Here is a 14,887-nt window from a genome sequence, read left to right as displayed (position 1 = left end):
AACACCCACTGCTTCAGACGCCAACACACTACACGAGGCCGCCGCAATGGCGGCCTTATATAGTGTGGGGCATGCACTACACAGCCTGAGCTATGATTGGCCACAGGCATCCTGCCTGTGGCCAATCATGGCTCTCCTCGCTGCTGGCGCTGCGATTGGCCAAGCATGCGGGGTCACAGTGCATGCTTGGCCAATCATGAGCCAGCAATGCACTGCGCCATCGCAGTGCATTGTGGGCCGTGAGCGCCACGCGAATTTGACACGAACGGACCAAAATGTTCGGATTTCGCCGAACGGACGAACAGCCAATGTTCGAGTCGAACGTACGTTCGACTCGAACACGAAGCTCATCCCTAGTTGTAGATATAGCAATTTTTAGCAGGGGTTCCCTGAGACTGGAAAGATATTTTTAAGGGTTCCTCTGTGTTGGAAAGGTTGAGAAAGAGAGCCCGCAGCAAGACAGAGAAATAGGCGGAGGGCGGGCATGACAGGGTTAACTGGGGAAGATGTCCTGTGTCCTGAAGGGGCGTTGCCATGCAGAGGCTGGGAGGGGAGGAGCAGTGTTAATGTGTTAGAGTGGGCAGCTCCTCCCCTCCTCAGTCTGCAAGGAAACGAGTTTGAGCTGGGAGCTGGAACATGGCGGCCGTGGAGGACCTTTTCGCTCGGCTGAAGGCCGAATCGGCATCCCGCGGACCGGGATGGCTAGAGGCGAGGCTGGCGGCGGCGCTGGGTGAGGTACCCCCGGTGGCCGAGCGGGAAGGTGGCGGGCGGGCGCGAGCGCGGCGCTCCCGGCCGCTGGCTCGCTTTGCACCGGACCCCCCTCCCCCCCCGACCTGGGACACGTGGAGGCAGCGGCAGGTATGGCAGGGGACACTCAGGCCTGCCCGCGAAACGCGCGGCGCGGCCTGCGGAGCGGCCAGGGGGGACTGTGGAGCTGGGGGACCATGGAGCTGGTGAGAGCCAGGTGGGGGGGGGGGGGGGGGGGCTGGAAGTTCACGGCCGGTGGCGGACGGGAGCAGGAGGCCCAGGACTGTGCGGAGGGCCCCACCTCATGGCCTGGAGACGGCGGGGGCGGGGCTGGCATCGGGGACGCCCGGGAGGATGGCTGCCGGGCGCAGGGGACTGTCGGCAGGTGGCGCTCCTGGGGTTGATGGTCGGCAGCCGTCCCCTGCTATGGGACGGCGGGCTGTGGCAGACGGCGGAGAGACGGCAAGCTGGCCCTGACAAGTCCTCGCGGAAGTCGGCAGGCGGATCTGGCGGATTGTAGAAGACCAGGGAGCTCCACGGATCCCCGGCACCCAGTGACGTTTCTGATGGATGGCAGCCAGCAGGCGAGGCGGAGTTGGCGGACGTCCGCTCGGAGGGAGAATTGTCGCAGTCGGAGGACGAGGGACGGCACAGCATTCCGACGGCAGTGGACCCGGGACCCTCGGCTGGTGGGACTCCATCCAGGTAACACGGTGAGTCCGCTTATGTTTGTTATCCTATGTCTGGCAATGTGGGGGGGAAGGCGGGTGGGGGCCGGGTGGGTGCGGGGCGGCCTGAGGGGGCCGCGCCCATTGCGCCGACCGCGGCAGTCACGGACCGCGCGGCGGCGGATGAGGGGTTGAGAGGTTTTTTGGCGGGTTTGAAGGAGCTGGTCCATCGGTTCGAACCGGGAGTGGGTGGGGCTGGGGCCCCGGTGTCGGCTTGGGTGGCCCCGGGAACGGGGGATGGGGCGGACGTTGGGGGGCGGGGGGGTCGACGATGGGGGCTGCGGAGCCGGCGGCGCCTGCCGCCGTAGTGGCTGCGGTGGCTGACCTGGGGGCGGGTTCGGCACCCGCTGGGGGTGGGACGGCTTCGGAGGCCTCCAAAAAACAGGACTTGGTCCGTTTAGCAGATGCTGCGAAATGTGAGGTATATGTTTGCTTCGAGGGGCCCCTCGGGGCTCATCTGAAGCCTGAGGTCCGCGAGAAGATCTGGAAGGGTGAGTATGTGGAGATCTTCGCCCTGCTGCCGCTGGAGAAGTTCAATCTGGATAGGGTGAAGCCGGAGGATCACAAGAAGGAGGATGAGGAGAAGCGGCGGTACAGGCTCATTCCCAGGACGTTTACCAATTGGCTGCAGGCGTTCGCGATTTTGGCTAGTGTGATAGGCGAGAGGAACCCGGAGCACTGCTCGGCGCTGTTTTGCTACTTGGACGCCATGGGAGAAGCCTATCGGGTCTACGGGGGAACGGCATGGTTGCGTTACGACGAACAGTTTCGTCAACGGAGGGCGATTCGCCCGTCCTTACGATGGGATCATAAGGACATCAGTCTTTGGATGCGCCTTATGACTTCAGCGCGGTCGACTGGCCAGTTTTTTCCAGGCGGTGCCGGTGGGTCCACTAACCCCGGACAACCGGCCACAAGGAAAAAAGGGGTGTGTTGGCAGTTTAACGAGGGGTCCTGTAGGTTCGGGGGGTCGTGCAAGTACAAGCACGAATGCACTGGCTGCGGTGGGGGTCACCCTTCGTCCCGCTGTTTCAAGCAAGGAAAGGGCAAGTCCGGTGATGCGGCTGGAAAAAGGGGAAACTCCGGTGAAAGTGGGAAAGATGCTGCCTTTTCTCGATAGGTATCCGGATCGGGAAGCGGCGCAGTTGCTGGCCCGGGGGTTTGCGGAAGGTTTTCATATTCCGGCACAACTGGGGGTGGCACCCCCTTTGGCTCGTAATCTGCGTTCGGCGTTGGCTCACGCCGAGGGGGTGTCTGCGAAACTGGAGAAGGAGGTGGCTTTGGGGCGCATGAGCGGCCCCTTCCCGACGGCGCCCATTCCAGATTTGGTGGTGTCTCCCTTGGGTGTGGTGCCCAAAAAGGAGCCTAATAAATTTCGGCTCATTCATCATCTTTCGTATCCAAAAGGGGGATCGGTGAATGATGTATTTGACCCTGAGATTTGCGCGGTGTCTTATACGTCCTTTGACGCGGCAGTCTTTTGGGTCCGGAAGTATGGGAAGGGGGCATTGATGGCTAAGACCGACATTGAGGCGGCTTTCCGGCTGCTCCTGGTCCATCCGGACAGCTTCCGATTGCTGGGTTGTCATTGGCGGGAGGGGTTCTACGTCGATAGATGCCTGCCCATGGGATGTTCCATATCGTGTGCTCTGTTTGAGAGGTTCAGCTCTTTCCTGGAGTGGGTGGTGCGGGACGTCGCGGGATTGAACTCAGTGATCCACTATCTGGACGACTTCCTCTGCGTGGGCCCGCCTGCTTCGGAGTTGTGCGCGATACTGTTGGCTACGCTGGAACACGTTGCGGACAAGTTTGGCGTTCCCTTGGCTCCGGACAAGACGGAGGGCCTGCGGACGGTGTTGAGCTTCTTGGGCATTGTGCTGGACTCGGAGAGGATGGAGTGTAGGTTGCCGGAGGAGAAACTGAGGGCGCTCCAAGCGGAGATTCGCGGGATGTTGGGATTACGCAAGGTTCAACTTAGGCCGCTGCAATCGCTGCTGGATAAGCTGAACTTTGCGTGTCGCATACTGCCAATGGGGAGGGTGTTCTGCCGACGGCTGTCGGCCAGTACTGCTGGGGCCACCTCGCCCAAGCACTAAGTGCGCTTGGTCAAGGCACATAGGGATGACCTTGCGACGTGGCACGCGTTCATGGCTAATTTCAACGGCAGGGCGCTGTGGATGTCGGGCCCTGTCAGCAACTTTGATCTGGAACTGTACACGGATGCGGCGGAGTCGGCGGGCTTCGGTGCCTTTTTTCAGGGCAAATGGAGCACGGGGCCTTGGCCGGCTGCGTGGAAGGAGGCGGGCCTGGTTAAAAAACATGTTGCTGCTGGAGCTTTTTCCGGTGGTTTTGGCGGTCGAACTGTGGGGGGAGGCTTTCCGGAATCTGAAGGTGCGCTTTCATGGGGACAATTTAGGGGTGGTGCAGGTGATCAACAAGGTGTCGGCGGCATCGCCGCCGGTGATCAGGTTGCTCAGGCACCTTGTGTTGCGCTGCTTACAGTTGAATGTGTTTATTTGTGCTGTGCACCTTCCAGGCGTTGAGAACGTCATCGCTGATGCTTTGTCTCGCTTCCAGTGGGACAGGTTTCGGGAATTGGCACCGGGGGCGGAACAGCAAGGGGTCCCTTGTCCGGAATGGCTGTGGAGGATTGTCTTGGACGAGTAACGGGCTGGATACGGCGGTCGGTGAGCGAGGCGACATGGTCCGCATACAGCAGGGTGTGGAGTGAGTGGGTTGCGTTCATGCAGCAGGCCACGGGGGGTCAGGAGGACCAGGATCTACGCTTGTTGGTTGTTTATTTTGTGGCCAGGAACTTTGAAGCTGGGGTGTCTGCGTCCGGGCTTACTAAAAAATTAGCTGGGTTGGCATTTTGGTTCAAGCTCAAGGGTTTGCCGGACGCGACAAAGGATTTCTTGGTCAGTCAGGCCATGAAGGGTTATCGGCGTTCTCAGGTCCGGAGGGATTCTAGGAGCCCGGTTTCGTTCGAACTTTTGGGCCGGTTGTTGGAGCAAGTGGTGGGGGCCTGTTCGTCGCCATACAAGGTGGTTTTGTTCAGAGCGGCTTTTGCTTTGGCATTTTTTGGGGCTTTGCGGGTTAGCGAGCTGGTTAGCCCATCGCGGAGCCGGCAGGGTGGTTTGGGCTGGGACGCGGTGGTGTGTGAGGTGGACAGGTTGTCCATCCGGGTATGCCACTCCAAAACGGATCAACAGGGCAAGGGCAAATTTTTGACGGTTCGCCCTGCGATCCCCGGGCCATTTTTGGTGCATCAAGATGGGCAATTTCTCTCGCGTTTCCAGTTTTCTGCGATTTTTCAGCGATGCTTGCAGGCCTTGGGTTTGGGGGGGCAAAAGTTTTCCTCACATTCCTTCCGCATTGAGGCGGCCACTGAGGCGGTCCGGTGGGGTCTGGATGAGGCGGCGGTTAAGCGTATTGGGAGGTGGGAATCCAGGAGGTTTCAGTTGTACGTTCGCCCTCATTTGTTGGTTGCGTGAAGTGCTGGGTGGGGGATAAGTGACTGCTTATTGTTGATTGTTGTTTTTTTCTTTGTGTTTTTGTATGTTTTTATATTGATGTTGGGGGTATGTTTTTTCTTCTCTTCCTTTTCTTACAGGCGGCCGGCCGGGCAGGGTGTGGATAGTGGGCCACTCATATGTTTGATGGGGGGCTAGACGGGGAGATGCCCGCCCGGAGGGGCGCCAGCTTTGGTTCTCTAGGCAAGAGGCATTGATACGCTGGCTGGGGTTGCCGGGCATGCTATGGGGCAGGGCGGTGTCGGGAGTCCACCGTTTTGCCCGCTGGGACGGGCCTCCGGATGTGCTGGTGCTGCACGTCGGTGGCAATGACCTGGGGGTCAAGACCATGCTGGATCTCATCAAGGAGATCAAGTTCGATTTTTGGCAGCTACGCCTTGCTTTTCCACACATGGTTATTGTGTGGTCTGACATGGTGGCCAGGACAGCATGGCGGTTCGCAAGGTCGATGGACCGGCTGAACAGGGCCCGGAAAAAGGTCAATAAGGAAGGTAGTGGTTTTGTCGTCAGGAATGGGGGTTTGGCTATCCGGCATCTTGAATTGGAAGTGGACACCTGGCGCTACCTGAAGAGGGATGGGGTTCACCTGAACGATGTGGGTACCGATATTTGGTCCCTGGGGATCCAGGACGGGATCCAGCGAGCTGTGAGGGTGTGGCAGGGCATGCAAGGGTAAGGTGTTCCCCTTGCTTGCTGTGGCATGTTGTTGGTCTGTGCGGATGAAGGATTTTACCCCAGGGATGGAAGAGTTCGGGGCCTATCGGTGGTATAGTACCCGTCGGTTGGTGATATAGCTAACAGTAGTTTAGCTACAGTGGGTGATCAGGTGCACTGCGGGCAGTGTTTGGCCTCTGAGCTAGTTTGTCAGCTTGAGGTCCGTTATAGTTTGGGTACCTTAGTGCCGTTAATGGTTTATGGTGATTGGTGGGTTATCCTAGCACAGACCAACGGGGAGGAGTTGCAATGTAGGAAGTGCCTTACTACCTGATTTAGTTATGTTAATTTATGTTATTTATGTTATTTATGTTAATTGTTTGAATATTTTTGATAATAAAGATAACTGGCTGCTACGGCCATGTTTTACTCCAGATGGGTGTGGTCTCAATTTCTGGGGTAGTAGATGGGGAGGGGCGTAGCAGTTTTTAAGAAGGAAAATGTTGGGTCAGTAAGTCACATCAGTTATACAATAGTCAAGGCAGTTCTTTTTTTTTTTTCCATGAAAATTTTCTTTTATTAAAGATAATGGTAAACAAGACATGTATAATACCTTACAAAAACGCAACAGACAAGCATATATTGTTATCATTACAGAAGAGAATATGGAACATCATCTTCGGTCTGAGTACAAGCAACATGTACAAGTAATTTCAGAAGAACTACTGTTATGCTTTATGCGTATGCCCTTCATTCATAAAAGAAAAATCTATGTTATGTAGGGCAAGCATGGTGAAGTAAAGATAATCGTGTGGGCTCCTAGAAGAGCCTCACCTTCAGTTGTACATTTCTCGTTTGGGGGGATGCTGACCGCAGGCCCTTCTCACATTGGGACCTACACTCCGCACCTCCTCTGTGAATATTGCCCAACTTCAAAAAAAATAGATGATGGAAAGCTCAGAAAATTATATTGGGAAGGGGGGTCAGGGAGGGTGAAGGGGAAGGTGGAAGGGAAAGATTGGGAAAGTGAGGGGGAGGGTTGAGGGGACGCGGCTCCCAGTCCCCTCCGTCTACCATGTATCAAGCTCCCTACACCTTGTTAGAGACAGATCAGAGGGTAAGTAGTAAGGTCATTAGGTATTATCGTTTGCTATCATCGCCCGCTACGAGCTATTAGCTGTTGGAATTCCAGTGATTTACGGAATTTGTGCCAGTTTTCCCAAATTGCCGTATATCTGGTGATTTTATCCTGAGAAGAAAATATCAGCTCCTCTATCCCTGCAATATGGTCAATGCGTGAAATCCATTCAGTCAATGTTGGGACCGACGCGGACCTCCAATGAACCGGCAGGCAAAGCCTGGCCGCATTAATCATATGCATTGCACTTGATTTGAAATATTTTTATTTTTTATTTTTTTTGAGTGATGAAGGAGATATTGTGCTGGGGTAAATTCCAAGGGGAGCAGAGATACTGAAGACGTTACTTCATTAACTTTTTGCCAGTATGATTGAATCTGAGGGCAGCTCCACCATATGTGTAAAAAAGTGCCTTGACCCTGGCCACATCTCCAGCATCGGTCAGTGACCGATGGTAAGAATTTGTGGAGAATCTCTGGCGTTTTGTACCACCTTGTCCTAATTTTGTATCCATTCTCTTGAGTGTGGACATTTAGCGAGCCTTTATGGATATATAGGTGAATTCGTTCCCAGTTTGTGTGTGAGATTTCGGTATTTAATTGCTTCTCCCAAAAGTCATGCTCAGTTTGTAGGATACTCTGTGCTTCTTGAAACATGGAAGCATAAAGTACTGAAATAACGTGTCTCTGGGGGGAGAGCTCCATACACATCGTTTCGAACGTCGTCGGATTTTTTGTGAAATTTCCCTTGGCACCTGAGCTGGTTAAGTAATGTTTGAGTTGGAGATAAGGCCATAGGGGAAAAGACTTAGTGGGCGACTGTGCTGCCAGTTCTCTTTGGTTAAGGAGTCTACCTCTCGAGAAGAAATGCCTGGCTTGCATCTCCCCATGTGGCCATTCTCGAGAGAGAAACCCCCCATCCATCCCTGGGGCAAAGGCAGGGTTTCCTCTGAGTGGGGTGAGGGCGCAGTTTACGTTTGAGACTGCATGTACTTTGCATACCCGATCAAACACCTCTAGGGTCGCATTAACTAGAGGGTCAGAACGCACACCGATCGGTCTATGTGTATTAGCTAGCCATGGAACCATTTTAAGGTCAGAGTCCACCATTAGGTTCTCCAGGCGCACCCAGCCCTTACACTTGATGTGAACTCTCCAGTCCACAATTCGGGCCAACTGTGTAGCCCAGTAATACCTCTGTAAGTCCGGTAGCCCGATGCCGCCTTCGGATTTGGGTAGTACCAATTTAGCCCACTTAATTCTAGTCCCTCTAGTTCCCCACAGAAAGGTTCTACAGAGTTTTTTATATGTCGCAAAAAAGGAAGGTGGCAAGCCGATTGGTATTGTCTGCATTTTATATAAGATACGCGGGAGCACCGTCATCTTTAAGATCGCCGCACGTCCAAACCAGGAGATACCGGGCACATCCCATTTATTTAAGTCCATGCTCAACTTTCTTAGCTCAGTCAGGAAGTTTAGGATGTAAAGGTCTTCCAACTTACTTGGTAACTGAATACCCAAATAAGTGATAGCGTCAGTTTTCCAAGTGAAGGGGAAGTTCCTCTGGCAATGTGTAACAACGTCAGGTGGAAGGGTAATATTTAGAGCAAACGATTTTGAAAAGTTGATTTTTAAATTGGAAATAAATCGGAATTGTGTCAGTATTTGCATTAGATTCGGTAGGGTCGTTAGGGGAGAAGAGAGGAAGAGAAGAACGTCATCTGCAAACGCTGCCACTTTAAATTCCCGGTTATTGATCTCAATGCCTTTTATGTCAGGGTTTGCGCGAATGCATCTCAAAAAGGGTTTGAGTGTAAGTATGTAAAGTATGGGGGATAGGGGGCAGCCCTGTCTGGTGCCATTCTGGATGGGGAAGGCCTCTGACAGGTGGCCGTTGACGCGGACCCTGGCACTTGGATTTGTGTATAGAGACATAATATATGCTCGCATACGTGAGCCCAAGCCCAATCTCGCCAGGGCCGCGTCCATATAATCCCAGGCCACCCGGTCAAAGGCCTTCTCCGCATCCATAGAAAGGAAAAAACCTGCACTGCGTGTGGAAGTCAACCAGTGGTGTAGGTTTAGAGCCTTGATGGTGTTGTCCCTGGCTTCTCTGCCAGGAAAAAAGCCCACCTGGTCCAATCCCACCCAAGCCGGCACGTGATATGAAAGCCTGTTAGCTAACATTTTAGAGAAAATTTTTACATCTACATTTAAGAGCGATATCGGTCGGTAATTAGCTACGTTGGTAAGGTCTTTGCCATCTTTTGGAATTACCGCAATGTGTGCAGCCAACAGGCTATGCGGGGGGTCTACAGTGTTTGTCAGAGTATTAAAAGCCTTCAAAAAGTGCGGTCCAAGAAGGTCTGGGAAGCATTTAAAATATTGCGAAGAGTAGCCATCTGGCCCCGGACTCTTACCCGGTTTTGTGGATTTTAGGGCCGCCACCCATTCTTCTGAGGAAAAAGGGGCTTCCAAAGCTTGCTGGTCCTCATATGATAGGGTTGGTGGGCCGTGCTGTTGAACAAAATCTTCAATCAGGTTCGCCCTCTCTCCCCTCGGGCCTAGAGTAACTTCTGTCTGCTGTATGTTATAGACCTTTGTAATACTCATGGAACTGACGTGCTATCTCCTCGTTTTTCGTATGAGCCTTCCCTTTGTGATCTACAATATGATGAACGGTATGGGAAAGAATACGTTTCTGTATGCAACGTGCAAGGAGCCTACCTGGTTTGTTGCTATTTTCATAAAAGAACTTCTGCGATCTCAATTGCTGTTTCCGCGCTCTTTTATACAATTCCTCTTGTAGGAGCATCCGAGTTGCGTCCAGTTCAGTCGCAACTCTAGCCGCCCCTGAGCATTTATGTTGCGCTTCCAACTGTGAGATTTTGGCTGTCAGCTCCAAAATTCGGGCTTGATGAGCCCGTTTTTTCTTTGCAGCGAGAGCCAGTAAGTGCCCGCGTACCACACATTTGTGTGCCTCCCACTGAACCATAGGGGAAACATCTGGTGTTTCATTATGTCGGAAAAAATCGCTTATGGCTTGTTTAATTGTTGCCACATCCCCTACATCTGTAAGAAGGGATGAATCCAGTCTCCAAATTTTTGAATATGTATCCCTTTGGGGGAACCTGAGGATCAAGGTGACCGGATGGTGGTCCGAGATCACCATGGGCTCTATCGTAGCTTTGTGTAGGTAACTCAAATCTTTCTGGCCCACGAACAGATAATCTAGTCGCGAGTAGCGTTTATGAGGGGCCGAAAAGAATGTAAAGTCTTTCCCCGTTGGATTTAGGGTACGCCAAGTGTCATGGAGCGCAAGGGAGGCAAGTTGTAACTTCGCCTGTCGTAAAGTTGAAAATGGTATAGACGATGTGCCTGTGGAAGTGTCTAAAAGTGGATTTAGCGCCATGTTAAAGTCTCCCCCCAGAATCCCCAGGCCTGACATGAACGAGGTCAATTTCAGTAAGATTTCCTTTAGGAAGCATAATTGTTTCGAGTTCGGACAATAGATGTTTGCCAAGGTCAGCGGTTTGTCTTTCCATGTACCTTTCAAAAAAAGGAATCTGCCCTCAGAATCTACCAATTTATCAGTGACAGTAAATACAAACGTCTTTGCCAATAAGATAGCTACCCCTTTGGTCTTTGAATCAGCACAAGTTGCATGGTGCACTGTTGGGAAACGATGATTAGAAAGCCGGGGAATGGACCCTGTTTTGAAGTGGGATTCCTGAATAAATACGATGTGGGCTTTCTGCCTCTGGACCTCGGATAATAGACTACTGCGTTTTTCTGGAACATTAAGACCTTTTGTATTTAGAGAGTAGACCTTGAGGGACAGGGGAGCTGAGGACTGCATCTCCAAGGGTATTCTAACACCACACTATAAAATAGAAAGCGTTCCAGCTAATGGCAGACGGAGGGGGCCTGAGGCAGAAGGGGGGGGAGGATAAGGGTGGGTGAGAGGGGGGTGAGGGTAGGAAAAGGGAAGAGGGGGGAGGAGAGACAGGTGGGTAGGGAAGAGAATGCGAGCTTAAACAGAGGCTCGGGCAAGGGTTTGAGGACCCCAATCCGAAACCCGGTGTGACACCGTATTCCAATAGGATGAAAGACGGGGCACAATTCTCGTACTGTACTAGTACACCTACTCAGTCTAGAGAGGTAATAACCGGAGACAGCCTCAGCCTGCTAGGCTATCTAGGCAGGGTAATCCTGCAGGACAGTGATATTACAAGTCCCTACCGGAATTTTCCAGAGGGGGAACCAGCCTACTCTGGCTAGGGGAAGGAGTCTAACACCAAAACCAGTATAAACGTCCGTCCTCCGTCTCCCCATAAAGTATGGTGAGTTTCAAAGGGGAGTCCTCTGCATCGGCCCGCCAAGAGTGTGTGGAGCCCGCCATCACAACCCACCCCCGATTAGGGGGGTGAGCCCCAACAGCGAGCCCCCACCCAATTTCAGAGTCGCCCAGTGGAAGCCGCGAGCCCAAGACTCCCGACTGTCCACTACACACCCCGAAGAGGAATACTCCGTGACTGGCATCTCAGCAGTCCGGTGTCCCGAAGCCCCATCCGTGGGGGGGGGGGGGGCTCCAGGAGACCGGAAAGCACAAAGCTAGGTCATCCAAAATTGGGTGTCCTTGAGAGATATAAACATAAAACATAAGAAGAACAGTGTCAAAAACAGTACAAATAAAAGCAATAAACCCAAACACATAATCCAGTAACCTATTTAACCTGTATCCAGAGTTTCACAGCTTCTCCGTGATGATTTCCAGCTTCAAACCCAGCATCATCGGCACCCTAATCCTCAACATAAAGCCACTTAGTTAGCGAGGGTTTATGCTAAAGTCCCCCCCATCTAGGGGCCTAGGACCTGCTCTAAGAAAGGGATGGGATACCATTCCCTAATGTGATCCAGCGTGTGCCTCGACCCCCACACTATTCAAGATAGTAAGGTGCCACTGATGTTGATAGCTAAAACAGGAGAGAAAATTTTACAGCTAGCTTTCCTCTTGACCTGTCAGATTACCACTATATCTACCCCTCACCTAGTCGACATGGACCCTCGTTCCCCGGTGCCTCGGCTATATATTGGTGGGGTGCCTACCCCCTTGACCAATTCTCCCATTGTGATGGTTAAGTCCCTGGTGATCACAAGGGACAAAGATAGTGGGGGGCAAAGCAGCATATTAAAAATAAAACAAGCAAAGAAAAATATACATATATATATATATATATAAAAAGAAAAAGGGGAAAGGGGGGTGAATGGATACAAAACCGGGAATAGCTACTGTACGAATTTCAAGTCCAGCACATCGGGGGGTGGGGGGGGGGGGCTCCACGTTAAGCAGATCGGGTTATGGGTGAGTAAGGCACAGTCCGTAGCCGGGTCAGTTCCTTAGGGGGGGGGATTGCATTCCTCCCATATTCCAGATATGGCTCTGCATCGTACCAAATGAAAAATGACCGCTCCTAAGGCAAAAGGACGATAAAAACGCCTGGGAGCCTGCGAAGTGAACGCACACTTCATATCCGAAGCGATGCAGCGGCCGCACATAGAAGTCTCCTTCTTTGAAGCTGACTGACCCCAGCAGCATCAGGTATATCGGCTAAGCGACTTCCCCCCTTCCCCACCTAGAGCGAAATGAAGGCATGACCATATAGTATAACCCCGGTAAGCATCCAAGAACCTTAATTAGTTTAAAATCGTGATCCCAAGTTAGGTGGCCACTAGATGGAGTGATCAGTTTAGGTGTAGTCTCGGGGCCCAGGGGTACCGGGGGGCGAGGGAGTGGAATTGTGGCCATGGGGAACAAGGGCTCAGTCAAATCAGTCAGGGAAGCAGCTTACCAAGCCAGTCATGGTGTTATAGCCGGTCAGTTCTACGTCGAACCGAAGATGGTGAGGCACGTGGGCTCTCTTCTGTCTCCATGTCTCCCCGTCTTCTTGGTGGAGTAATGGACGAGGATCTTCTTCGTCGTTGTCTGCTTCTTTGGGTCCGAGGTGTTACTTCCTGCCGTGAGGAGATCCAGGGTTCCGGTTGCATAAAAGCGCCATACCAGTCTGGCACTTCTACATACGGTATGTTAAGAATATCACAGAATTGCCGAAGGTCCCCTGGTGTCCTCAACATCGCTGTGTGATTTCCAACCGTAGCTTGCAGGCAGAATGGAAATTTCCAGCGATAGGGGATGCGATGTTCTCTGAGAACCTGGAGAAGCGGCCGAAGGTCCCTTCTGTGTTGTAGGGTAATGGTGGACAGATCTTGGTATATCTGGATACGTGCACCTTCGTGTTCTAGGTTAGCATGGGTATGTGCAAGTCGCAGAATTTCTTCTTTCTGTGCAAAGTTGACCAAGCAACATACAGCATCTCTAGGTGGGTCAGTATCTCTGCCTCTTGGTCTAAGCGCTCTGTGACACCTCTCCATCTCCACCGGGGCATCCGGCGGTCTGCCCAAAAGCGTGTTAAAGATCGCCCAAACTGCAGCTTGTAGATGGGGGCTTTCCATTGTTTCTGGGATCCCTCTGATGCGGAGGTTGCGCCTGCGGCCCCTATTATCAAGGTCCTCCATATGTCTATGCATGTCAATAAGGTGCTGTGCCTGTACAGTGGATGCTTGCTGCAGTTGGTGAATGGCCGCCCCATGTGTTGCTGTGGATGTTTCAACTTGGTCCAGCCTGCCAGCCACTGCTCTAATCTCTGACTTCAGGTCTGAGACTGCTGCGCTCAGTGAGCATTTGATATCAGCCGCCACTTGCTGGAGGTCAGCCAGGCATAAGAGGGGTGAAGTGTGTGAAGCTCCCCTACCTGACTGGTGGCCGTCCGTGTGCTCCGAGTCTGTCGGGAGGTGTCCACTCTGAGCCGCGGCTCGCGGCGCGGCCTGGGATGCGGTCGACATTGCGGCCTGCGATGCGGCCTGTGATTCTGCCGGCTGCGATCGGAACATCACCGGTATGTTCCTGCTGAGTGGCGGGGCCGGGTCCTGTTGTGACCGGGAGGTAGAGCGACTTCTCCCAGTCATCTGTGGTACTTTTCCGGACAGTTCCCTGCTTATGTAAGGGCTTCTAGGAGGAACGGAGGACGGAGCTCGTCTCCTAAGCTGCCATCTCGCTCCGGTGCCAGGCTACGCCCCCCTAGTCAAGGCAGTTCTAGTGCCCTTTGCAGTGGAAATTAGGCAAAACGTCTCTGTTACAAATCTAGCCAATCTGAATTGTACATAAATCGTATGAAACCCTCCACTTACCTGGCAGTGTGAAGAGGTGCAGATTCTCAATCATGATGTCCTCAGACAGATTCTTGTGTCCTTCTATGAAGTCCCACTCCTCCATGGAGAAAAAGACGGCCACATCCTGACACCTGATAGGAACCTGACAACACACAATGAGACAGTCACTATCCAGATATACCGCTTCTGATCCCGGATAATGCCCCAGAATTCCCGGCACCGCTCACCTCTCCCGTCAAAAGCATTATGATCTTGTTGATGACCTCCAGAATCTCCTTTCCATTCCTCTCTGGAGAAGGCTCCATGGTGGGGACTTGGCTTCTGTTCCATCCTTTTGATGAATGGGACTGGCTGCCGAGTGTCACATGATCATCGGATGTCCTCTTCACTATGGAGAATTTCTGTGTATTAGAAGACCTAAATGTTAGGTTAAAAAGGTAGGTTAGGGTAAGGTTTTACCCTTTTCATGACCAGGCCATTTTTTCCTATTCAGCACTGCACTTCTTTAACTGTTAATTGTGCGGTCATGCAGCGCTGCACCCAAATTACATTTACTGTATATAATTTTTTTGTTTCACACATATAGAGCTTTCTTTTGGTGGTATTTGATCACCACTATTTTTTTTTATTTCATAAACGAAATAGAACAGAAAATGTTTAATTTTTTTTACTTTCTGCTAAAAAAATATCCAATTAAAAGAAAAATGAAAAAAAAAAAAATTGAACTTCTTCATGAATTGAGGCCAAAATGTATTCTGCTACATGTGTATATGTTGAATGGTGTTGCGCTCCACAATTAATACAAATAAATAAATTAATAAATATAAATGTATATATCCATATACAATGCGCAGATGG

The 14,887-nt window shown here is 52.0% G+C and overlaps 1 protein-coding gene across 1 annotated transcript in view; it reads right to left on the bottom strand.

Moving 5' to 3' along the window:
• The window catches only part of LOC143975600 (sepiapterin reductase-like), an 81,136-nt gene extending 66,696 nt beyond the window's left edge, over nucleotides 1–14,440 (bottom strand). The window contains exons 1-2 of the mRNA XM_077478077.1: nucleotides 14,257–14,440; nucleotides 14,048–14,171 (exon numbers count right to left, since the gene is read on the bottom strand). Of these exons, the coding sequence (XP_077334203.1) occupies nucleotides 14,048–14,171; nucleotides 14,257–14,334 (202 nt within the window). The 5' untranslated portion in view covers nucleotides 14,335–14,440. The remainder of the gene's footprint in view (nucleotides 1–14,047; nucleotides 14,172–14,256) is intronic.
• Nucleotides 14,441–14,887: the final 447 nt, after the last annotated feature.

This window comes from Lithobates pipiens, unplaced genomic scaffold, assembly GCF_037356315.1.
Source record: "Lithobates pipiens isolate NorthernLeopardFrog02 unplaced genomic scaffold, aLitPip1_a1.2 Scaffold_13, whole genome shotgun sequence".
Taxonomy (NCBI): Eukaryota; Metazoa; Chordata; class Amphibia; order Anura; family Ranidae; genus Lithobates; species Lithobates pipiens.
Note: the sequence above shows the minus strand (reverse complement) of the source record. Positions and strands in the feature narration are given on the sequence as shown.